The 27,619-nt window shown below is 38.3% G+C and overlaps 1 protein-coding gene across 1 annotated transcript in view; it reads right to left on the bottom strand.

Moving 5' to 3' along the window:
• Homer1 (homer scaffold protein 1) overlaps positions 1–27,619 on the bottom strand; it is a 103,752-nt gene that overhangs the window by 4,263 nt on the left and 71,870 nt on the right. The window contains exons 6-9 of the mRNA XM_048455932.3: positions 18,080–18,115; positions 16,591–16,747; positions 12,930–13,040; positions 12,128–12,208 (exon numbers count right to left, since the gene is read on the bottom strand). Coding sequence (XP_048311889.1) covers positions 12,128–12,208; positions 12,930–13,040; positions 16,591–16,747; positions 18,080–18,115 — 385 coding nt within the window. The remainder of the gene's footprint in view (positions 1–12,127; positions 12,209–12,929; positions 13,041–16,590; positions 16,748–18,079; positions 18,116–27,619) is intronic.

Below are 27,619 nucleotides of genomic sequence, written 5' to 3'. Positions count from 1 at the left end.
TACAGAGGTCAAGGCAGGTAGGTCACTCTGAGTTCATGGTCTGCCTGGTCTACATAGTGCGTTTCAGGACAGCCAGAGCTACATAGTGAGACCCTGTCACAACAACAACAATAACGATTCACAACCCGAGTTCAATCCCTGGCACACACATGATAGGAGAGGACAGATTCCCAAAGGTTATCCTCTGACATCCACACATCTGTGGTACATACACATAATAAATACACAAATGTAATAAAAACACAGAAGTTCTGAGAAAAAGACGTGGGTAAATTGACTTGAGAAAATGAAAGAAAGTAACCGTTTATAATTCTGAACATAATCACATGATTTGACAGTGATAATTCTGAACAAGACTGAAGCCACATTATAATACTCCCCAGATAAGCTGCAATGTGTGGGAGGATTAAGAGAAACAGTATATTTCATAAAAGAAGAGTGTAAAGATCCCATCTAATCTCAAAGCATTTTCTAATTGGTATTGGCCACTTCTATGTTAGCTGCATATGTTTTTAATCATTCTCTGAATAATCTGCGAAGTGAAGATAACTAATAAAATAATTAATCAGAAATTAGTATTTATAAATTCAGAAGCTAAATCCATGAAGGCTGTAAACTATTAGGGAGGAGCAGCTCCTGTGATCAAATGTAAAAATCCCACTCATGACTGCACAGAGCACTCCTGTACTTGAGCAACAAGCTTAAGGGCAGAATGTTCCAGCTACAGAAACAGACCAAGTGTCAGTCAGCATCATGCCCACTTCACAGCCGTAGCCCGGTTTGCCCTCTACAGTCTTCCTCAGAAATGAAAGGCTCCCTTGTTCTTCTTGCCAACTAATGAAGCACCCAAACATTGTAAGTGGAGCCACACAAACCTCAGTTGTGAGACAGCATCATATTCTCTAGAATGAATGTCCAGCTCCAGCACATGAGACTTGTACTAGTTAAATAACCAAACAGCACCAACACAGCGCAGAGGAGCGGGTCTATGTCAGGTGGGGAGACAGATGACCTAGAGAGCAGGGCTGGCTAGGTGTGACCAGAGCCTCAGCCAGCACCGCTCCCAGCCTGGGCACATGCTTCCGACTCCCTTTCTGGCCTTTGCTTCTCTCTGAAAGCATGTCTTCAACTATCACTGTTGTCTATTAATTTCCGAGTATTTTAAGGCATGTGAGGGGCACCCATCTCATGGTGTAAATTTAAAAAAAAAAAAAGCACTTTATAGGTCAGAATTTCAAATTCCTTTCAGAGTACTCTAATGGCCCAAACCTGGAAGTACAAAATTCTACTGGGCAAAGGTCATATTCTATATGTGTTATATGTTAGAGACTCAAACATCAGAGAAAAATTTTAAGATTATGTAATTATAACCAATGCCAATGTGACCATATGTTTAATTTTTCTCTACAATTAAATTCTGTACCATTCAATCTTAAATAAAAGTCATACAAAAATTATATTATGGACACCTGCTTCAGTTTATACTTAAGATATTAAGTATATAATTAAGATATAGTAATGTTTTTAGACCTTTACACATAACAGGACATTTAAATCAATAAGAAAAGGATCAATAACTCATTTCTACACAGAAAAAAATGAGTAAAAGAAATGTATGCATTTTGGAGAAATTATTTAACAACAGTTGTTAGAGATCTCCTATTAGGCACTGGAAATAAAATACTGAGCAAAGGTAAAATGGTTCCTAGAGGACACTATTTCTGGGTGGACAGGGTAATGAGAGCGTGTACGCTGATGTCCGCCAGTCACCCTCCACAAATCATATGAACAGACAATGGCTAAAAGTTGTGAAGATTTCGGGACTTAGATATTATAGAGAACAACACAAGTATCAAATCACGGACAGTCAGAGAACCTAAGTAACAACTTCTACAGGCCTGTTTCTGCAGCTGTCACTTTAACCCTGCCCAGAGGGACTGCGGGGCTGTGCAGTGGGCACCACCACTATGAAAGAGGAAGACCTCCATGAAAGCCCACACCGGAAATAGTGACTTGGTAGAACAGAAGAGATTGTACATTTGAGGGACTTGACTGCATGTGAAACCTGAAGAGGCAGTCTTGTCAAGGCAACACTGTTTCAGAAAAGAGCAAGAGGCAAGGAGCCTTTAGGGACAGCAAAGGGCAAAAGAAGACAAAAAACTTTAAGCTCTTGTTATATAAAGAAAAATTAAAACGCTGAAGCATACACAATCCGTCTACTATTGTCCCTCAAAAGAGGGGGTTTGAACTATGAATTTAATCACCTTAAACTGCCCTTCTGTCCACAAAAATGCAAAGGTATTTTTAAATGCATATGCTCATTTATAAAACAATCAATAGGAAATACTAAAAAGAATTCAGTAAAAAAAACAAAAAATTCCCCCAACCAATTACAAAGCAGAATTTTAAAATTTTTTTAAATGCTATCTCATGCTGAGTTAAGGTTTACATAAAAGTATGCAAAAAAGAGCTTGAATTAGGCCCCCATATTAAGGATACTGGGTTGGAGACGGCTCAGTGATTAAGAGCACTGGCTGCTCTTCCAGAGGACCTGGGTTTGGCTCCCAGCACCCACACAGCAGCGGACAACAGTCTGCAACTCCAGTTCCAGAGTATTCAATGCCCTCTTCAGAGAGAGTACTGCAAACATGCAATACACAGGCGGAACATACAGACAAAACACCCATAAATGTAAAATAAAAACAAGTGAAAAAAGACACAACAAAAAGTCCCAGAAAACTAAGCATGCTACACTGAAAAACAGGAGAGTCGATTACATTGGTGAAAGAAACAGGAAAAGGAAAAAAAAGAGTAAACCCCATAAGAACTGAAGTATAAGGTCCTTATAAAAATAAAAAAAAAAACAAAAGCAAATTATGTAAGAAAACCAGAAAAAGATTGAAATAGAAGACAATAAAATTCAATTACATATTAGATATGCTGCAGAAGAAACATAACATATAAGGACAAATATTTAAATTTTATATGTGGAGCACTTCATTAACTATTTTGGCACTGGGGATGTCTGGGGAAATCTAGTGAGGCTCTCTCTGCTGAGCTCAAACACTACAAGGACCGAGAGATAAAGTACTTGGATACACACTATTATTGCTGTTGATATTATTTGACACAGGGTCTCAATCTGTAGCACTAGATGGCCTGTAATTTGTGACATAGATCAGGCTGGACTTGAACTCACAGAAATATGCTGGACTCAGGATTAAGGGTGTATGTCATGCCCAGCTGGATAAGGAAATTAAAATGGCCCACTAATACTTGAGAAAACCATCACTTTGTGAAATATCTTGGTAAACATTGTTTTTTTTGAAAATAAAACATAGCACTCATAGCACTGGAGTAAACCAAGCCCAAAACTTATCAAGGCAAGAGAATCAGAATTAGAACAAGACTTCTCAAAAGTGACATATAGGGACTGGAACAGTTAAGAGCAGTTAAAAGCACAGGCTGCTCTCCCAAGGACATAGGTTTGACTCCAGCGCACACTCAGTGGCTCACAACCATTTCTAACTCCAGCCCCCTTTATGAACCCCATGGGCACCAGGTGTGTACATGTGGTGCACAGATATACACACAGGCAAACACCAACATATGTACATTAAGATGTAAAAAAATAAAATAAAAAATTTTAAAGTGACATAAAAAAGCCCTAATAGAGTCAGGACTGGTGAGTACTATGGTTTGAATTTGCTTCTCTAAAATTCAGGTACCAAAGCTTCATGGCCAATGTGATGATAGCTGAGTACTGAGAGATCTAGAAAGCAGGACTGGAGATGGCTCAGCAGTTAAGAGCAAAGTTCCATTCCCAGTACCCACATCAGGTGGCTCAAAACCTCCTGGAACTCAAGCTCCAGAGGACCTGAATTCCTCTTTTGGATTCCATGGGAATCTGTACATATGTGGTGCGTACACACAAACACACATACACACACATACACACATCTTTAAAATAAACAGAAAAAAAGGGCAATCTGGGGGAAAAAGGAATCTAGGGAGATTATTAGCTCCACATTCACTAAAAGGCTATTAACAAAATTCAACATTTACTCTTCATAAAAACAAAATAAACAAGCAAACAAAAACACCCTCAAGAAAATAAGAACTAAAAATAAGTGAAAAAACACGAGAGGCATCTTCAGTCAGAACAGAAATGCTGGAAGTGGTGGCGCACACCTTTAATCTCAGCACTCAGGAGGCAGAGGCAGGCTGTGAGCTCAAGGCCAGCTTGGTTTAGATAAGGAGTCCCAGGCCAGTCAGCACTACATAATGATAAAAAAAAATCCCAAACAAACAAAAAAACAAAAAAACACTATACACAAAGATTTTCAGTATATATTTTATATGAAAAATGCAAAGTATAGTAGAATAATCTTAACTATGTTATTTGTATCAGAAAAAGAGAGGAAAACCCTGTGTACATATATTGATTCATTTGCATAAGAGGAGACAAAGAAAGCACAAACCAGGTCACCCAGTGAGATTAATATTCTACAGGAGACAGAGAAAAGGGCAGTGAGAAGGTGGGGAGATAGCAGGGCACTAGATTGAGTGGGCTGACAGCCCTCTGAAGATGTGTTTTTGACTGGTACTGTCTTTGAGACCATGTCTGTTTCTCATATACTCAGTAAATCTAACACATTTAGAATCAAGAAGAATTGGGTACGCAATAACAATGGAATGTAAAGACAAATAAATTTAACTATTTTAATGAATAAATTGTTTAACTGAGATCCCTTTAGTTGGGAATACTAACCTAACTCTTTATTTTTCTCAATTTTTATTTACGCACATGTGTATGTGTAGGGGGCCATGTCTCTGCTGATACCTGATGCTTGTGGAGGCCAAAAGGTGTCAAAGGTCCCAGAACTAGTTACAGGCAGCTGTGAGCTGTGTGACTTGGGCGCTGGGAACTGATCTGGTCCTCAGGAAGAGTAGGAAGTACTCCTAACAGTACCATCATTTCAGCTGAATTTGAGATGGTCTAGTCTCCCCTACTGCCACACTTAGAAACCTAGGTCCCATTTTCCACAGTGTCACCTGCACAGTCCTAAACAGCACAGAAAGCAGTTTCTGACTGACACCATGGTCAAACAAAACAAAAATTCCAAACCTACCCGCTATAGATCAAAATAATTATCCTTATCTTTAGTATATATTTAAGTTAGTTGCTTTGGGGCTGGAAAAAGCTATCATTTGTCATCTACCCCTGCACAGTATTCTACTGCAAAAGAAAGCTGTAAGGATCATCTCGGTTTTTAAGCACATACACCCTCCTACTAAAAAAGAGCGGTGTGCAATGGAGTTGTACTTAAGGTTACTAAGAAGGACTAGAAGTCATGATGCCTCAATGGCAGCAGAGCATATGTAACCCAGACTTTGTTTCTTTTTGTTTGTTTGTTCTTCGGCAGTACTAGAGAATCAAATCATGGGCTTCACATATGCTAGGCAAGCGCTCTACCACTGAGATATATCCTGAGATATATAAATCCCTGCCTTTACAGGCTGGCTGGCTTGCTTCCATCTTCTCTTTCTTTTTTGAGACAGGGGCACTCTGTGAAGCCCTGGCTGTCCTGAAACTCCCTATATGGACCAGGTGGCCTCAAACTCAGAGATCTGCCTGTCTCTGCCTCCCAAGTGCTAGGATTACAGGTGTGTGCCACCACCACCTGGTTCAAATGCTGGTTTCTAAATATTATTCTTTCCCAAAAGAAATTAGAGAAAGTCTTCAGAATAAACGACTAATTCTGAATTGGGACAATGGTTCAATGGTTAAAACATTCAGAAGTGTGAGGTTAGAGTCTGAATTCCCAGAACCCATATAAATGCAACGTAGATATACTGAGTAGTTTTGGGTGTCAATTCGACACAAGCTAGAGTCATCAGGGGAAATGCCTCTTGGAGATTCAGCTGTGAGGCATTTTCACATTTAGTGTTCAGTGGGGCTGAGCCCCATGGTGGGTGGTGCCACCCCTGGACTGCTGGTCCTGGGTTCTATAAAAAGGTGGGCTGAGCAAGACATGGGAAGCAAGTTAGTAAGCAGCTCCCTTTCATGGCCTTTGCATCAGCTTCTGCTTCCAGGATTCTGCTATGTTTGACTTCCTTCAGGGATGAACAACAATGCTCATCCTTTCCTCCCCAACTTGCTTTTAGGTCAAGGTGTTTTGTCGCAGCAATAGAAATCCAAACTAAGGCAGTAGGTGAGGCAATAACTCCATTCTTAAAATGTCCGAGGGAGGATTACCAGAGCAAACTGGTTAGCAAGGCTAGTAAGAGAGGCGCACTCGGGTTTTACTGGGAGAACCGGCCTCGATGAATAAAGCGAAAGAGCACTGCACCATAGAGTCCTGTTATCAACCATGAGCCTCGACATGCATGTGCATACTTCTACACAGCAAAACCATGCAAATACACACACCACAAGCACATACAAAAGAGAATTCAGGGAAAGAAAAATGGATGAGAAACTATGAGATGAGCCTGGACCAGCCACTTGAACTGCAACGTGAAGCTCTTCAAAGAAAGACGGGTATGACAAAGGACAGGATTCTAGACCAAAGAGGCTCTCCCTGGCCAAAGCTGGAACACCAAAATAAACAGAAATGACAAACAGATAGACACTTGGTCGCAGAATGGATGGACCCAGGGCAGAAAAACAATTTGTAAATTTTGTTATAAAAGGGATTAAGGTAATTAATTATAGGCATTTGACTAAGATATATGAATAAATAATTTCTTGACTTTGACGGTTATATAAGCGGAGATCTTTAGTTTTAGAAAGAAACTGAAGTATTCAGAGGGAAAGGCATATGTCCTTCTTATTCTCAAGCAATTCAGAAATGAAGTGTAACATATAGATACATATGTGTGACACAGAAGGTAGGATGGAGTCGGGGCAGGCTACAAAGTGATAAAATAAAATAAAAAGGGAACTATATTAAGGTTTGAGAAAAGTAAGGGAAAAACTTATAACTAAATTATTCTTGCAGCATTCCTCTAAGTCTAAAATTATTTTTAAAAAAGTTTAAAAATATGTTGGAGGACCAATGGAACCGAATTACAGACCAATCTCACTCATGAACATTGATGCAAAAATACTAAATAAAATACTAGCAAATCAAATCCAAGAACACATCAGAACCATCATCCACCATGATCAAGTCAGCTTCATCCCAGAGATGCAGGGATGGTTCAACATACAAAAATCTGTCAACAAATTGACAAAAAAAAAATGAAAATAAAAACCATATGATCATCTCATTAGATGCTGAAAAAGCTTTTGACAAAATACAACATCCATTTATGATAAAGATCTTGGAAAGAGCAGGGATACAAGGAACATACCTAAACATAATAAAGGCAATATACAGGAAGCCAACAGCCAACATCAAACTAAATGGAGAGAAACTCCCAGCGATTCCACTGAAATCAGGAACAAGACAAGGTTGTCCACCCTCTCCATATCTATTCAATATAGTTCTTGAGGTCCTAGCTAGAGCAATAAGACACCAACAGGACATAAAGGGGATACAAATCAGAAAAGAAGAAGTCAAACTCTCACTGTTTGCTGATGGTATGATAGTTTACATAAGCAGCCCCAAAAACTCTACCAAGGAACTTCTACAGCCCATAAACACTTCACTTTCAGTAAAGTAGCAGGATACAAGATTAACTCAAAAAAAAAAAAATCAGAAGCCCTCCTGTCCACAGACAATGAAAAGGCTGGGGAAGAAATCAGAGAAACATCACCTTCACAATAGCCACACATAGCATAAAATATCTTGGAGTAACTCTAACCAAACAAGTGGAAGATTTGTATGACAAGAACTTTAAATCTTTGAAGAAAGAAATTAAAGAAGACACCAGAAAGTGGAAAGATCTCCCATGCTCTTTGGTAGGTAGAATTAACATAGTGAAAATGACAATCTTACCAAAAGCAATCTATAGATTCAATGCAATGCCCATCAAAATTCCAGAAAAATTCTTCACAGACCTCAAATAAATGGTACTCAACTTCATATGGAAAAGCAAAAAAAAAAAAAAAAAAAAAATCAAGGATAACCAAAACAATCCTGTACAATAAAAGAATGTCTGGAGGCATCACAATCCCTGACTTCAATCTCTACCATAGAGCTACATTACTGAAAACAGCCTGGTATTGGCATAAGAACAGACAGGAGGACCAATGGAACTGAATAGAAGACCCGGATATCAATCCACACATCTTGGAACACCTGATTTTTGACAAAGAAGCAAAAATATCAAATAAAAAAAAGAAAGCATATTTAAGAAATGGTGCTGGCATAACTGGATATCAACATGTAGAAGAATAAAAATAGACCCATATCTATCACCATGCACAAAACTCAAGTCCAATTGGATCAAAGGCCTCAACATAAAGCCAGCCACACTGAACCTTACAGAGAGAAAGTGGGAAGTACACCTGAACGCATTGGCACAGGAGACCATTTCCTAAATATAACCCCAGCAGCACAGACACTGAGAGAAACAATTAATAAATGGAACCTCATGAAACTGAAAAGCTTCTGTAAAGCAAAGGACATAGTCAACAAGACAACATGGCAGCCTACAGAATGGGAAAAGATCTTCACTAACTCCACATCAGGCAGATGTCTCACCTCCAAAATATACAAAGAACTCAAGAAATTGGTCATCAAAAGAACAAATAATCTAATAAAAAAAATGGAGTACAGACCTAAACAGAGAACTCTCAACAGAGGAATCTAAAATGTCTGAAAGACACTTAAGGAAATGTTCAACATCCTGAGTCATCAGAGAAATGCAAATCAAAACAACTCTGAGATTCCATCTTACACCTGTAAGAATGGCCAAGATCAAAAACACTGATGACAGCTTGTGCTGGAGAGGTTGTGGGGAAAAAGGAACACTTCTGCATTGCTGATGGGAGTGCAAGCTGGTACAACCCCTTTGGATGTCAGTGTGGTGATTTCTCAGAAAATTAGGAAACAACCCTTCCTCAGGACCCAGTAATACCACTTTTGGGTATATATCCAAAAGATGTTCAATCGTGCCACAAAGAGATGTGCTCAACTATGTTCATAGCAGCTTTGTTTGTCACAGTGAGAATCTGGAAACCACCTAAATGCCCCTTGACGGAAGAATGGATAAGGAAAATGTGGTACATTTACACAATGAAGTACTACACAGCAGAAAAAAATAACGACAGCTTGAATTTTTCAGGAAAATGGATGGAGCTAGAAAACATTATTTTGAGTGAGGTAACCCAGACACAGAAAGACAATTATCACATGTACTCACTCATAAGTGGTTTTTAAACATAAAGCAAAGAAAACCAGCTTACAAATCACAATCCCAGAGAGCCAAGACAACAATGAGGACCCTAAGAGAGACATACATAGATATAATCTACATGGGAAGTAGAAAAAGACAAGATCTCCTGAGCAAATTGGGACATGGGGACCTTGGGGGAGGGTTGAAGGGGAGAGGAAAGGCAGGGAGCAAAGAAAAATGTGGAACTCAATAAAAATCAATTAAAAAAATATGTTGGAAGTAAATAAGATCATTTGAATGGTGATAACTACATGGAAACAGAATAAAGTAGACTTAGGAATGGGGTATTTGGTAGGTATCAGAAGAGCAATGCTTGGTCAATTCAGAGAAATTAACATCTGAGCTAGGACCTGGACTGCAGGGAGAAGCCAGGCACATGATGACCTGGCAGCTTAAGTTTTCAAGCAAGGACAACCCATGTGCTCTTACGGTGAAAGCATAATGGGCACCCTAAAGATGTATACGGATAACTGGGAAGTGGGACAGCTCAGCAGGTCAAGGCAACTGCTATGAGTTTTCTCTTCATACCTGTACCTTCGATTCAACTCCAAACACCGCAGTATCTGGAGTTCTTCCACCACCACAGAGCTGGACGTCTTAGTTCTCTGGACCGACTTACAATGGAGACTCAAGCGTACTCATACTTTTGATAATAGATGCCTATGTAGAGTGCTTTCACCATAATATTTGAAATTAAATTGAAGGATTAATAGCTGATACAATTTTAGGGGCCTGCTGTAAAATTAAACTATTACTCAATAGTAATAAAATACAATTAGAAATATCAACATAGATGTTTAATGTGAGTTCAATATGCTAAGAAGATTAAATAAACATCTCAATTTTTATTTGGAAGTGGATCAATGTCAATATGAGAAAATTTTACACTGACAAACATTTTGAAAAGAATCATTAGGGAGGTACTGTAAGCACTGTGACAGTATGAATGAGAATGGTCACAGGCTCATCTCTGTGACTGCTGGTCCCAGCTGGTGGAACTGTTTTGGGAGGGGTTCGGAGGTGTGGCCTTGCTGGGGCCAGTTCATCACTGAGGGTGGAGTTCCACTGCCTGTGAATAAGATATAAGTTCCAGCATTTTGCATGCCTGCTGCCACATTCCTTACTCTGATGATCATGGACTCAACCCCTGAAACTGTAAACAAGTCCCCAATTAAATGCTTCCTTTTGTAAATTGCTTTGGTCATAGTGTCTCTTCACAGCAACTACAACACACATAAAGAGCAAACTAGAATAAACAAAGTGAAGCTCCAGTACTTGGTAGCTATGTGTCGTGATTAAACATGTTAACACCTCTGAACTTAAAATGGAAACCCAACCTGTCAACATGAAATGTGTGTCAGTGGGTAGCTTAGCCAGTATGGTGCTAATGTTAGTACCACAAAGTACTCAAAAGCCAAAATAAACAGGAGAGAAACTAGCTTGAATCACCCATTCTTTCCCCTCTAGTCCCAATTACATGTATCATACACAGCCCCAACCAGCCTGACATTTAGGGTCAGAAAACTAAGCCCATTAAGAAGCGTCACTGCCTTGACTACTAAGAGATAAAGACACTCTCCTAGTGATGAAGATATAAAATGTCTTCACACATTAGTAAGTGATCTTTACGATACAGAACTGCCAGCTGAGAACCAGTACTCTACACAGAGAGTTAAAATCTAGAAATAGCATCTACCAGGATAGACAAAACAAGTAATTCGCCTCTCAGACTAATGAGGATGTGACAAGCAAAGCAGGGGGCAGTGACGGGGCTATTCCATGTAAGGAACCTGTTTTCTTTTTCTCCTTCTCCTTGAGACAAGGTCTCTCTGTGTTCCAGCTATCTTGGAACTCAAATGTAGAGTTTGAAGCTGGACTCAAGCTCACAGAAATCCTTCTGCCCTGCCTCCTCAGTGCTGGGATTACAGGTGTACAAAACTATGCCTGGCCAAAAGACTGTTTTCTTTCTGAAGAGTCACCACTGTTGTAGAGTTTTGTGGTCAAGGACAGAGGCATTAGAGTTTATCTTGATCTAAATATAGGTTTGAGGTACTTTTGTTCGAGCTCTGGGTTCCTCTGCATTGTATTCTGACATTCTGATAGAATAGGAGGTGTGTTTAGCACAGCGTCTGTGCACAGCAAGCATTGGATAAGCAGTGCTGAGTCTTCTTATCAACTGGTTCTCCTTCTACTCCCTGGCTCCCAGGCTCCTCTTCAGAAGCCTCTGCAAACTCCTCACTTTATGAACTTTCCGTTTCCCTTCTTGAGACAGCTAGCTTAAACAGGCAAAGGCAACTTAGCAATACATTTTGAAAAATCTTTTCACATTTGACTCCCAGCAACACAGGATGTATGTATGTCAACTAGAATCAGGAAGTATGTTAGCTATGCAGGAAAAAGCTGACAAATTTGCTTAAGGCTGACGAAAGGGAAAAGGCATTAACTTCTGTTCTGCTAGGGCACAAGGAATGCCAGATTTCAAACAGTAGCTTGGCACACAAAACACCAGCAGGTCCCTACACTAAATGAAATCCATTTGAGATATTTTCCCTTAAGTTTAGGATAACTAAAGCATAAATTTCCAAATTACTGTGCTAACAACACTTTCTAAATGGCCATCAAGGATTACAAAGCACCTAAAGGAAGTCATCAAGGAATGTCTACAATACTGGACATTAGGCATGAATCAGAGGTACTAGGAAAAAGAAAAAAAAGGAAAACGAAAGCTTAAAAAGTCACTATGATGGGAAAGAACCAGTAAATGTTTTACTCAGCTCACCTGTAGTTTTTGAGTCAGAGAGTCCCTCTGTTCTTGGAGTTCTCTGGCATTATCGATTTCTTGTTTCAATCTTTCTATTTCCTGGAAAAGGTAAAGTAATGTCTTTAACAACATTTAACTTATAATAAGGAGAGAGAAGAACTAATTTTCCTCTGAAACTATTTCCTAGTTCTGAGGAAACAGTAATTAAAAACATCCTTTATTGACTTTCAGAGGGATATGTGTCCTGTAGAGGCCTGCTCCCTGGAAGAGTCAGGTTTCCTTCTTTCTTTCCTGGAGGTGAGGCAGGGTCTTTTACTCCATTCCTTTAACTCACTATATAGCAAAGTTGGCTTCGACATAGGATCTTCCTGCCTCAGCCCTTAGTCCTGGAACTACAGGCACAATGGCATATGCCAATTCAGAATGATTTCTATCAACAAGTATAATCTGATGGTTTTAGCATAGCACTAAATAGCTTCAAGTTTGAGATACAGTTCTTCCCTTGGTATATGAAATAGCTCTTTTTGACTAAAAATCAAAGAAAGCAACAACTTGCAAAAATTCATTTAATCTCTAATGGTTTCTATTGCTTATATAAATACAACTCTCAAAAAAAGGCAGCCATAGTCCAACAAAGTTAATAATAACAGAAACATGAGAGGGAAAACATGAACAAGCTTTATAATATTCAATAAAAGTTTCATCTTTAAAGCAGAAGCCCACAGTCTCACTTTACCACAGACAGTACTTCATACCTCACAGTCTCCTATGCTGTACACAATGCTATCTGGATCGTAGAGAGTTGTGGAGTGGGGCCTACCTCCTCCTTCTCTTTCAGTGTCTCCTCCAGTTCTTGTACTGTCTGATTTAGCTCAGCCTTGTGGGTGTGCACAGCATTTGCTTGACTACTAACACACTCAAGCTCAGTGACCTGCAATTAAATTAGAACACAGGTTAAATTAAGTGGCAATTTCAAGGAGTTTCTTGAAGTCATAGTAAGCCCCTGAGAAGTTAATGAATTTTGTATTACTATAAGAAAGGTTATTAAGATTCTTAGCATAAAATAAATTCTTTAAATATAACTATTTTAGTCAATGGCAAAAAACCAAAGGATTACTAGATAGTAAGAAGGGGGACAATGAATTTTCAAATGTTGGTCAGAGTCAGGTTATGGAAAACAAGTGATTGATTAATCACTATAAAGAATTCCTATAAGGAAAGTTCCTTCAAATTCATACAGGTATACCTAATGACTGTCTGCTTCCCCCATTTGTAGCCTTCAGGTAAATATGGGTTCTGAAAACTGACCTTCCATAAGTAAGGATTCCCCCCAACAAATACGAGAAAATCTGAAATGAAAGATATGCTTAAGAACACCTTAAAAACTGAGATATTACAATGACTTCATGTCAACTGTGCTTCTTATGGGAAAGACAATAGTTTCTCAGTCACTAAGAATTTACCAAGAGCCAACAAGTAATATTATTTTTTAATGAGTGCTTGACACCTTTTAAAGATAATGGGAAAGTTCAGTGTCCTTAAAAGTTATCCACCCCAGTTAATACAAGAAGAAATCATGCAAACATTTACAGACACCCTACCACAACTTTTCATACGCCACACTCTCAAAGTCCTGCTGACTAAGTAAGGATAAAGCAAACTTGCTTGAACTTTCAATAGCAAATCACCCTCTATTCTGCAAGTGTTTCTTTCATACCCTAGCTTCGTTTCTACTTAGGTACTAAAATGCTTCTTTACACAGACCTTTATTATTTAGGTCTGCACAATCCAATACTCCTACAGAGAATTTAATCACAACTGTGGTCTCTCTTACGTATTTTGGAACCGCTAACAAATGAGTCTTTCATTGTATAATGCTCAAAGTTTTCCAATTGTTTTTTATAATATTTAATTCTTTTCTTCTTTTCACTAATGAGGATGAATCCAGGGCCTCTCACATGTGAAGCAAGCACTGTACCACTGGGCTGCAACCCCAGACCACACTGGTAAATTCAATCCTGGTGTCTTTCAGTCACTGGCTGCAATCTATATAAATCATATATGTGGCTAAGATGTACACGTCTAACTGTAACCTAAGAATAAATGGTGTTCATGTCCAGCTTTTTTTTTTTGGTTTTCTTGACTGAACTAGAATGCCCCTCTGAAGATCATTCTGACCTTAACAGGTAGCAAACTCAGCACCTATCTTCTGAAAGCTGATCCCCTCTGCTGGGACCCTCAAAGCTCTCTTCTCCATTGTTCATGATGTGGAGCATCTAATAAAAACTACTGGGAATGGGCTGGAGAGATAGCTCAGCAGGAAAAGCAAGTACCACACAAATATGACAATCTGAGTTCAGTTCCCAAAACCTCAACATAGGAGTCCTGGCACACATTCCCCCACAATCACATGCACATGCTCTTGCACATGCACATATACACATTCAAACTCTTCAGAGTCATTGTTTAATGTGCACCAGTTGTCTTTGTTTGATTAACTAAAATTGTTCTAAAGGGAATTTGAGTGTTGGTAACAATACAACAGCTTAATTGGACCACTTTCTCGCAGATCAAAAAACAAAAAATAGCCTGTGGCAAAATGAACAAAAAATAACAAACAAAAACAAAACCCCAAAACAACCAACTATAGAAAAACAGTCACTAGTCGGGCGGTGGTGGCGCATGCCTTTAATCCCAGCACTGGGGAGGTGGATCTCTGTGAATTCGAGGCCACCCTGGTCTATAAGAGCTAGTTCCAGGACTGGCTTCATATCAACACAAAGAAACCCTGTCTTGAAAAACCAAAAAAGAAACGAAGGAAGGAAGGAAGGAAGGAAGGAAGGAAGGAAGGAAGGAAGGAAGGAAGGAAGGAAGGAAGGAAGACGAGGAAAATCAGTCACATTAGGTGTCAATGAGTCACACATCGTTGTCTAAAGGTACCTGCTGATATAGTTGGACAGCTTGATGGATTCAAGCTGAAACGTTTAGCATTATTTTCCTGAGGAGTTCAAGAACTTTTAGATTCCTCAGAATAGATGGAAGAGCTAGAAACTTGGATAATTAAATGAAAGGCAAACAGACCTCCCACAGGTCTTTAGTGGACTCCACAGCTAAGTGTACACATTTAAACTGTCAGGGAATATAGGGTGGGGGACTGGGAGTAGGTGAGCTGTGGTGGTATTGGCCATAGAGTAGACATTGTGAAATCTTTTCAGATGAACAAGACTGTGAAAACACTTCAAGCTTTCCAGTGACACCTCAAGAGGGTTACTTCTTAGGGAAAAGGGCTGCCTGGGACTAAACTAAGTGATTTTTCTCAAGGATAAGTGAAAATTGAAATAAGCTAATCTACCAGTATATAAATTCAAGAGATTTATTGCCTGTTGCTGCTGCTAATAATAGACATATAATAATAATAATAATAATAAATTGTAGACAGAAGTTTCTGTCTCACCTGGTTCAGTTCCAAAGAAACACACAGGGGTTTACATTAATTATAAACTGTTGGGCCTATTACTAATTATTAACAAGGTCTTACAACTTAAATTAACCCATAATTCTTATCTATGTTTAGCCACATGGCTTGGTGCCTGTTCTCTGTGAGGTATTCTCATCTTGCTTCCTCTGCATCTGGCTGGTGACTGGGTCTCTGCCTTTCCTCTTCCCAGAATTCTCTTAGTCTGGTTGTCCCACCTATACTTCCTGCCTGGCTACTGGCCAATCAGCATTTTACTAAACCAATACAAGTGACAAATCTTTACAGTGTACAAAAGCATTATCCCACAGAAAATAATGATCACTCTTCAAAGGAACTAGAAGACTTTACAAAATCTCACTTATAATGTCCAATATGTATCTAAACGTGACCATGAATGTAGAAGACAGGAAATGGAACCAGTAGTCAGATAAAGCAGAGCTAACTTGTTGCTAGCATACCCACAGCATAAACAATCCTAAAGGAACCAGATTACACAGTAAGAGAACATGCTAGATTGTCAATGGATATTTAACACCAGTGATTTGTCATAAGTTAAGTTTCTATTGTGATGAAAAAAATAAAAATTATCTTACTAATAATTAAGTATATTCATATACTATAAATGAAGCTCCACAATTTTTCACCTTGCAAATTGAAAGTTAACTTTTATATACAGGAGAGGATAGTAATTGTTCTGTCCTAACCTTGTCCCCCTTTCTCTTCCTTTCCTATTTACAGCTTTGCCATTTTGGCACACAGCTAATTGGCACAGTTGAAACTACAATCAGCTCATTTGTTTTCAAAAGCTATACAGTCTTCATTGCCATGCAACTGTGAGAAACTTTTTCTTTTTTTTGAGCCAGTAAAATAAGAAACTTAGCTCATATATATTCCCGACAACTAAAGAATATCCCTAGAAGATTCCCATGTGCTCTATCTCCATATGAATTTCCCTTCCCCACAGAAACCTTTATTCCCAGTGCTGGCACAGCCCCGTCCTTACCCGCTTGTGCAGCCGCTCTGCTTCTTCCTGATAGGCGGCAAGTTGCTGCTTCCATTGTTTCACGTTGGCAGTGGACTCCAGCAGGGCTGCAGTGAGTTTGGCATTATTTCCTTTGAGAGTAGCTAGTTCAGCCTCCCAGTGTTTGCTGATTGCTGAACTAAAACAAAATAAGGAGAAAATTTTATCATTTCACTGAGTATTGTTTCTGAATGGACAACAACATTTAATTCTATTATCAGACATATAGTCTAAAAATGTTTTCAAAGACAACCCAAACAATAAAAACAAAAAAGTATGTTTAGAATGGAATACTTGTTTCAGGCAAGTGTGATAAACATATATATTAATATATATTATATATATATAATATACCCAGTCAAAAGTAATAATAATACAGTATATTGTTTAAGGACACCAAAGTCTACTACAGTTTCATTCCTCAGTGGGAAATATGAGGATGCTTACATGACAGTAAGGTTGTGTAGTGGATGATGTAGTATTTTTAATTATCATTTTTATCTTTATATTCAGAATTTTCAGATGCTCCAAAATAAATATTTATTATAGTAACTATAATAAAATGATTTTATATGATATGCTAGATTAAGAAATTGATTCTAATAATAACTTCTATTACAAAAGAAATTCTATTCTTTGAGAAGACCCTTCTCTTGATAATTACTTTGTTAATTTTCCAATGGAGAATTGTCTTGTTTCAAAGAAAACTATGGTTTCTCTTTTTCATTACTGAACTTTATTTCAATTAATGAAATTCTACTAATTCTGTCCCATTAACCAGTGAGGCCTACAGCTTTCTTTAATCAGTGGTTGTATATGTAGTATCAGTTTGTATCACAAGGCATTTTTTATAGACTGATATTTTATAGTAATTGTAATATATTAAAGAAGGCAGTTTCCATCATCAAAATTTCTAAAGCTTAATACCAGTTTAAAAATACATCCACACTGGGGTTGGAGAGATGGCTCAGCAGTTAAGAGCACTGGCTGCTCTTCTGGAGGTCCTCAGTTCAATTCCAGCACCCACATGGTGGCTCCCAGCCATCTCTAGTGGGATGATGCCCTCTGCTGGCATAAAGTTGTTCATGCAGACAGAGCACCCATACACATAAAATAAACAGATTTTTTTTTTTGAAAAAAAGATACATCCACATTATAACCCTGACAGGAAGACAGAGAAGGGTAGCAGATCATTTCCAATGACAGTTTTAAGAGAAGCAAACAAATTCAAAATTCTAATCAAACAAATAAGAAAAAAATCAAAATCATATAAACCCAAATTTAAGGACATTCTTAAAAATAATTAATCAAAATACTTTTAAAATATGAAGAAAAGACCAAGGACCAGAACAGAGGCTGGAGATAACAATGAAATACACCGAAGAATCCTTGGATAGGTGCCCAAAACAGATAAAAAAACAAAACAAAAAACACTGAGGTCACAGGTATAGTTTAGAGGTAAAGCACTTGCCTAGCATGGGAGAGGCCCTGGGCTCGATCCCCAGCACTGCCAAAGAAACAACAAAAAGAAGGATTATTAGTGAAAGACGGAGACTTAGTTGGTATTACTACAATAGTGCTGATTCCCAAAGTTTGACAATCATACTGCAATCATATAAGACATTAATTAAGAGATATCAGGAAAAGGGTATAGGGGACTGCAGTTTTTATAACTTTGCTGTAAATTTAAAATTAGTTCTAAGAGTTCTTGAAGTTTCCCATATAACAGTATCTCATCAAAACACTAAAGGACAGAATGAAGCAATAAAGCTATCAATTTAACAAACTATTTTTATTCTCAAAAAAGAAACTTTTTTTCAAATTCTTCTTTTGTGGAATGACTTTTTAGATTGAGACTTTCTAAGAAAAACATTAAACTATTCACCTGCTCTAAACAAATTATTTTTTTTTTTTTTTGGTTTGTCAAGACAGGGTTTTTCTGTAGCTTTGTAGATTGAGTTACCAAATTTTTTGTTGCTGTTTTGCTTTGATTTTTGAGATAAGGTTTTTCTGTAGCTTTGGAACCTGTCCTGGAACTAGTTCTTGTAGACCAGGCCGGTCTCAAACTCACAGAGATCCACCTGCCTCTGCCTCCCAAGTGCTGGGATTAAAACTGGTAGGATTCACCCAGAAGGGTTTCATTTAAATGGACTCCATTCTAGTAACTGAAAATTTATTGAACTAATTTAAACATCTGTTATATGCAATTATCAAAACTCTTTAAAATTAAAAATGAAAATGACTTTAAAGACTTATTTCTCAAATATTGTCAAAAAACATTACCATTCTAAAGATGAACTACAACATCTTTACAGAGAAAGAATGAGAACATTTTAGTGAATTATTATCTCAATTTTATTTTATATTCTATTGGTAGAAACTCCATTAAGAATTTGGTAACTTGCTGGGCAATGATGACGCAAGTCTTTAATCCCAGCACTCAGGAGGCAGAGGCAGGCGGATCTCTGTGAGTTTGAGGCCAGCCTGGTCTACAAGAACTAGTTCCAGGACAGGCTCCAAAGCTACAGAGAAACCCTATCTCAAAAATCAAATCAAAACAACAACAACAACAACAAAAAATTTAGTAACTCAATCTATGTCTATTTATTTCAATTATTATGACTGTGGTACTGAACCCATTCTTTAACTATATTGCTCCTCCAGTCTTTGCATGTTAAAAAGATTGGTCAAGCATTATGCAAATGTTAGTCACTGTTGCATATGGTTATTTACATTGTTCAATATTCATAAAATTAAAAATTCGCTTTTTAGTCTCATTAGGCACAACATACATACAGTCAGTAGCCTCACATGACTATTGTTTATCAAAGACACAGAACATTTAATTGTACCAGAAGGCTCTGCTCGACATTGTCATCCTGCAGGATTTGAACTAGGTTTTCAGTGTCTTCTATTACAGGTTCAATGGTAGCCCAACAACCTAAATTTATATATTGAAGTCCTAACTCGTAAGAGTATCACAGTATGACTGTATCTAGAGATAGGCTTTTAGAGAAGTAGGGTTAAATGAGTTCTTTAGGGTGAACCTAATTCATATGACCAATGTACTTATTAGAAAAGATAGGACCATCTAAGTATATATTTAAAGTAGGTTAGCAACATTTTCCAATTTACCCTAGGATTTTCCAGTGTCTTAGTTATGATTTCTACTGCTACAATGAAGAACCATGATCAAGAGCAAGTTGGGAAGGAAAGGGTTTATTTGGCTTACACTTTTATGTCATAGTCCATCAGTGAAGGAAGTCAGGGCAGGAACTCAAGCAGGGTTGTAACCTGGAGGTGGGAGCTGATGCAGAGGCCATGGAGAGGCCTGTTCCCCATGGCCTGCTCAGTCTTCTTTCTTATAGAACCCAGGACCACTAGCCCAGGGATGGCACCACCCACAATGGGCTGCCCCACCTTTAATTATTAATTAAGAAAAATGCTCTACAAGCTTGCCTATAGTCTAATCTCATAGACGCATTTTCTCAGTGGAGGTTCCTCCCTTCAGATGACTCCAGTATGCATCAAGAAGACATACAACTATTCAGCACTTCCAGTATCTTCAAATTTGCTGACTGTTTAGATTAAGGAGGCTTGAGTTTAGAAAATAACCATAAATTTTCAGTTTACTATGATTAAATCCAGGTAAATATATTTATTCTCTATGTCAACAAAATAATTATAAAATGTCATGCATGGAATGATACTTGTTTGTGAAAAAGTATTTCTAAGATTCTTGGAAGGCACACACACACACACTCTCCTGCAAGCTCTTTACCACAATCTTCAGTTGCGTAGGTGAACGTTGTGGAATATTACTTTGAGGTGTGTTACTTCTGTTTATGCTGTGGAACATTTGTTTAGCAATGTAAAGATGTGTTGCTTTTGTTTATGCTGTGTTTAACTCAGTGCGGCTGTGATTCTTATCCTGCCTAAAATACCCGATGGTCTAATAAAGGGCTGAACAAATGGTCAATAACGAGGCAGGACAAAGGACAGGTGGGGCTGGCAGGCAGAGAGTAGAAATAGGAGAAAAGAGGGAGGCATGAGATAGAACGAGAAGAGGACTTCAGGGGCCAGGCACCCTAAGCACAAGATACCAGAAGTGGGTAAAAGGATAAACAAATCAAACTCTAATTTAATCCCTAAGCAGAATGACCTAACTCCTATGCTAACATAAGAAAAGAGTCATGCCCAAGTATAGGAGGAAATAGAGTCTGGCTTTCCATATCTATGGACTCAATCAACTACTGGCTGGAAATATTAGGTAGGAAAAACTTATTTTGTCTATACTGAATATAAACATACTTTTCCTCATCATTACTTCCTAAATAACAAAGTGCTAACTATTTATAGAGCATATATACTGCAACAGTCTACTTCACCTACAAGTTAAGTGTATAGTAGGATACATATGTAAACACCACGCCACTTGACATAAAGGACTTGACCCACAGATCTGGGTCTGGGGACAACTACTATAAATTGCTGTTTTTTATGTAATATTTGACATTCAATGAATTATGTGTACCGAAGAGCAATAAATGAAGCCAATGTCAAAAGAGAAAGCAACTCAAGGGTTCTTACTCAGACATGCAGGGCGTACTAAGCAGGGATGGCGAACAGCCCTCTGAGGCTTTACTTGAAAAGGAGACATCAAGGTAGATCAGATTGTGAATTTCAGCAGAGAAATGGAAACTACAAGTAAGAATCAAGCGACAGTGTCAGAATAAAATAGATATAAAGAATGGTTCTGACAGAGTCAGGGAATTTGACATAACTGTAGAAATTATTAGAAACCAGTCTCACTGAAACACAAGTAGAAAAAGGAAACCACAAAACATGAAGGTTAATATCGAACTACCTAACAAAATGTGCTACCGTACTAGTAAAACAGGGTTAAAAAATTACTTTAATTATAAAGGCAGGGGAAAAAATATATAAAGGCTGAAAAATAAAATACCCACTCTCACAACAGGGTTAGTCACGGTAGCCAAACGGCAGAAGCAGCCCTATGTCCTTCAGTGGTTATAGGTACATGTAACGGAAGGAAATTCTGAATGTACTTCAACAGATGAACCACGAGGACATCATGTTACATACAAAAGGCCAACCCCCCAAAGACAAATACCGTATGTCTCCACTCATATCTGAAGCACATAGTCAAGACCAGGGAACACAAAAATGCTGCCAGGGGGTATGGAATTACTTTTTAGTGAGTATTGTATATCAGATTTGCAAAATAAAAAAATAAATTACGAAAAGCCAGTGGGGTTGACTGCAAAAGAGCACAGACAACTATAGAACAGAGAACCTAGTGTTTGTTTACAAATGTATAAACTACTAAAATGTATACAAATTTACACATTAGAAAGGGGAAATGCCACTGTATGTAGCTCCTTTAACAAAGTTATGCAACTACCAAAAATACAATGAAAAGCTTTCTATGTGCTTTTGTATGTCCTTTCTGTGACCCTACGATGACATAATTGGAGGAACTGGAAGGACTTTCTTCAGCTTGGCAGACCTGTCTCAGAACTGTCCTACCAGCTCTGCTTTCCTGGCATGGGAAGAGACTGGGTGGGTAGGAAGCAGAGCAGCTGTGCTAGCGGAGAGGAACTGGAGACGGTGATAAGAAACAGAAGGGGAGAAGGAGTAAAGCAGCAGGGATACGCAGAAGGAAAGCGACACCAAGGCACAGAGCAAGTGGCTGGGGTGGTGAGATACTGAAGTAAAGTCACAGAAATGGGAGAGAAAAAATTAAAGGCACCCAGTCTCTTAATGTGCTTTTATTTCCAAGAGTATGTTCCAATGTACTGAGTGGTAAGCCTCGACACAGTCACGCTGTCTCGGGGATTTTCATTAATCTTTTCTTACTCTTCAGAGCCCCCCCAACACTGCACAGTGCACAAGGCCACAGACCACCAGACCAAAGACTCGGGTAGCCTGGAATGAGCACAACAGGGGAAGAGTTCAATATTTAGATTTTATGTTTTTACGTTTTCTTCCTTACTGTCTTATGTGTATAATACATGTACATCTGTGCACCACTTACAGGAAGTGCCCAAGGAAGCCAGAGGAGGTACGGGATCCCATGGAACTGGAAGTACAGCGAGCTAGGATGCTAAGAATCAAACTAGGGTCCTCTGAAGAGCAGTCACTGCTCTTAATTGTCGGGCCACCTCTCCAGCCCCCAGTGACTACATTTTCTTATGCTGATATAAAGGTAAATGAATGCATGATCTCTAAGTTATTTGCCTACTAACCAAAATTTATCACACGGTAAATCTGTGTTGTTCAGAGAACGTTCCTATTTCCTCCGAGCTGCTTCTTGGATCACTGCATTTCTAAAGAACAGTGAAAAACAAATTAGTGTGTGCTTATCAATCTTTGTTTTCCTCCTGTAGCCATGCACATATTCCTTTGGCTACTAAGTATGTAAATGCCTCTATTAAAATGACTTACATAATTTCAACTTCTATAAATGCCAAAGATTGTCATACCAAAGGGAGTTCTACAAGTAAGCTATCTCAGACTCTTATATACATTTATATGTTTTAATATTCTTTCTAATTTTGAAAAAAAGTATGTTCCTTTATCTTCAATCCTAAAATACTGGTTACCTACCTATTAGATTAATATTTAGTAGTAATTGGTATCTTTGAATTAACTTTGATAGTGTAATTTTAAGTTGGCATTTTACATTTTAGAATACCTGTTCAAAAAAAAAAAGTGTTGGGGAGGTTGTTCCGTACTTGCATGTGCAGGGCCGTGAGTCTGATTTCCACCAATACAAAAACACTGTGGGTGTTCTTGAGGGTGAATCAGTCTTTTATCATCAACACAGTTTTGAAGGTTACACCTTAACTACTCAGGAAGAAAGCCAATGTGTTCAGTGACTCAGAGACAACTGAAACACTATGAGTGCTGGGAGAAGGCAAAATAATCCTTCATTCTTGTGCTTGTGTTTGATTGTTCAGTAAAGTCTCCCTTCAGAAAGGACCAGTTAGTTTTCTCTTGGCTTCAAATCTGCAAGGCATTCAGAACACTTCAAAACCATCATCAGAGAGTTTCCTTATGCTGGGTTTCAAATTCAGTTTCCCTTTATGTAAACTCAAAGTTTTGTGAGGAAAGTATTACACTCTCTTAAAGTATTCAAAAGGAGAACCTGATGCATGAGAAAAAGCCAATGTGAATGGTTACTTGCACGCTCTAAGATAGATTGCCAGGCTCTGGATATGTTATCAGAGTCTCTAAAATGGTCACCCTTTGTTTGTACTCTATACATGTTAAATATGTAGCACTAAGAAAAACATTTAGATAACCTTTTCTCAAATACTTAAAAATAGGGTACAAACAGTCTTTTTTAAAAAATGTTTCTTTGTATCAAGAATGAAGACAATCCTCAAGTGGAAACAATCCATAGCACTACCTGATTTGAAGTCTGCCTGCTTCACACCCCATCCCAAACAGGGGGAACAGAAGTGACCAATACTGATCCAAACATGCTTGTGTTCTTTCTGGGTTAGGTTTGTTTGTATTAACTATTGGTCCAAGCTAGTTTCACTTAAAAACAATAAAAATGCATTCAACAGTTTAGGGTCAGGATTTTCATTTTATTCATTCCTTCGTTCCTTTCTTCCTTCCTTTATTTTGAGACAAAGTCTCTCTACACAGCCCTAGTAAACCTGGCTGGCCTTGAACTTAAAGAGCTCTGCCTGCCTCTGTTTCCAGAGTGTTGGGATTAAAGGTGTATGCATGCATGGCAAATTATTGTTTCTCACCCCCCCACACCTCCGTTCTTCCCTCCCTCCCTCTCTTCCATCTTTCCTCCCTCTCTTCTTTTTTTCTTTTCAAGACAGGGTTTCTCTGTGTAGTCCTGGCTGTCCTGGAACTCACTCTGTAGATCAGGCTGGCCTGAACTCACAGAAATTCGCCTTCCTAAGCCTTCTGAGTGCTGGAATTAAAGGCATGCACCACCATCACCCAGCAATTTTTGTTGTTGTTGTTGCTGCTGTTGTTTTGTTTTGAGACAGGGTTTCTCTGTGTAGCTTTGGTGTCTGTCCTGGAACTTGCTCTATAGACCAGGCTGGCCTTGAACTCAGAGATCCACCTGCCTCTGCCTTCCAAGTGCTGGGACTAAAGGTGTGCACTACCACTGCCCAGCAAGTTTTTATTTCTTAATAAAACTTGTTTTTTTTTAAGAAAAAAAAAGGGCAGAAATTCTTAATTAATGAAAGAACAGTGATCTTCTTTATAAGTTAGGAATACATCTGCCAAAAGGAAGTGCACGAGTAAAGGTTTGGTGTTGACAGGTAAACAGCCTGAGATGTGAAGGGAATTTCCTACTACTTTCAACCCTGAAACCTGTCTCTTACTGTTTACTATTATTAAGCAGGGTACTTTTTTGGAGGCTCTTCCTCCAACTTCGGGGCAGGGGTGTTACATTCTTGCTATGTAGCCCCAGCTGATATTAAGCCTGTGATTCTCTGCCCCAATCCCAGTACACAAAGGCTGAATCAGAAAGATTCCCACAAGCCTGAAGCTGGCCTGGGCTACAGAGTGAGTTCCCAGCCAGCTTAAGTTATGTAATGAGCTGCCTCCAAATAAACAGATAGGTAGGTAGGTAGGTAGGTAGACAGATGATGGATGGATTGATAAATGGATAGAAAGAAAAAAAAGAATGAATGAATGAATTATGGCATCAAAAAGTGAATCAGAAGACAGAAGAGCGGAACTCTGCACACGATAAAGTCCTAAAAATTTCTAAAACCATTTAATATATCTCACATGTGTACAGAAGTAGCTAGCATGTGCTGGGGATATTGCTGAGTGCTTGACATGAGGACCTAAATTTGGATCCTTAGTAGCAATGTGAAAAGCTGGGCACAGCTGTGCATGCTTACAATCCCTAAGTTGGGGAAGTAGATCTTGGGGACTAGTCTAGCCAAAAGGGGAATTCCTGGTTCAGTAAAAGACCCTGTCAAAAATTGAGCTGGAAAGCAAAACAGAAAGACAAGCAATATAGATGTCTGTACTCACACATGTGCATGTACCTCTACCACCACAGGTATGATAGTTACACACAATTTTAATTTTTAAAAGTAGCTTGTATTAACGTCTTTATTTGTCTAAAAAAGCTATCATGTAAAGTAAAGCCATACCAAAAAAAAAAAAAAGCTATCATGTTAAACACTTTAAAGGGACTCTTTTTGATCAGTGATGTAAATGAACAAAATAGACATAATTTAAGTCAAATCAACACCAGGCACTCACTGAATGATTTAAGCTTTCTTCCTTGGTACTGTAGATATATTATTTATGACAAGTCTAAGCCTTTGGTGCAGAACTCAGTAACTTCAGCAAGTTAATGAAGAAGAAAATAAGTAAACAGTGCATTGCCGGAAGTGCTGCCTGTGATTGAGTTTTGATGGCAAAAAGGGAGAAAAGGTGAAACTTGAATCTGAATCACATGTGTTTAGCTCATAAAACATTCAGTACTACTGTGCTGCTTTTGGAGAACACAAAAATATCTAGTTCTTACTCCATTTTTACTAAGATGGAAAGAGTCGTGGTGGCTCTCAGAAATGTCCTGGATACCCTAACTGTGCTCTGTGTAGTGTAAACAATGTTTCCACATAGATCTCGAGACATGTACTTCAGATGTATGCCGCATCTGTACACTCCCGGCCTGGCCTCTTGTGGTTGCGGGAAGACATTAAGTAAGCTAAAGGACCATAGGAAGTCCCAATTTTATGGTCACTTTAGTCTCACTGCTGGCTCCTAATATGAGGTATTAAAGTCCACAGAGATTCCTACTGAAAACTTACAACAGCCTATTTTCTTCCAGGAACTAGATGAGAACACTAAACTCTTTCTCAACCATATTTACTTGTAAAAGACCCACTTTTTAATTAAGTATTTTAAATACCTTCACATAAAAATAGCTTTCCTGTATCAGTGAATTTAGAGGATTGAAGACCCATCCAAAAGAGGGAAACTAACTACTCACTTGATTTATTGGTAACTTGCAACAAAACCTATGAGAGATTTGGCCCAAGCTGGTACTAGAAATTACAAGTCTATTATATTAATACAAGTCAGTGTTTATGTTGATTTATTTTTCAAAAACAAACAACAAAAATAACTAAGAGCTTTCTTTAGGAACTTTCCCCCAGAATTCTCTACTGAGGGCTCCAGGACATGAGATTTATTTATTAAATGAAAAATGATTCTTCTTTCAACTATTATGGATATCTTTTCGCAAAAGTGAGGTCTATCTACTAAATTCAAGCTTGTCCTCCATTTGCTGGACTATAACATATAATCACAACTTATTCAAGATGAAATAGTTTAACTATATGCTGACTTTGCTTCCTAAGGACATGAAAACAAATATCCTTGCAAAGCAAGTCCTTTAGAAAAACCCACTGTAAAAACTGCTTGGTGGGACTGGAGAGATTAACAGAGATTGACTGGAGAGTTAACAGCACTGGCTGCTCCTCCAGAGGATCCGAGTTCAAGTTCCAGGATCCACAAGGCAACTCACAACAGTCTGCAACTTAATTCCATGGAATCTAACACTCTCACACAGACAAACATGCAGGCAAAACACAAGTGCACATAAATTAAAAATAAATCAATAAATATATCAAAAACTGCTTGGCATGCCATTAAGTATCACTGGAAAAGAACATGAATAACAGAAATCACACTCGACACTGGTAGAATTGAAAGGAGAGCATTAATAGAGATTTTGTCAAAGCCATAATTGGGTGGAAGACAATGGATATTTTATAGTAAAATCTGTTTCCCAATATTTTGCTATGAAAACCTTTCATCTTTTGGAGACAATACTAATCAATATTTTAATGGCCATTATTTGGTACTTGGAATCAGAAACATTTATTTACAGCTTAATTTTGTTTTTGAAGAGGCTATAATCAAAAGACAAAACTATTTAATGCTTGAGTGATGGCATGAACAAAATTCTGCTTCTGTTGTCATT

This window comes from Myodes glareolus, chromosome 15, assembly GCF_982192425.1.
Source record: "Myodes glareolus chromosome 15, mMyoGla1.1, whole genome shotgun sequence".
NCBI classification, from domain to species: domain Eukaryota; kingdom Metazoa; phylum Chordata; class Mammalia; order Rodentia; family Cricetidae; genus Myodes; species Myodes glareolus.
This window is presented reverse-complemented; position numbering and strand designations above follow the sequence as displayed.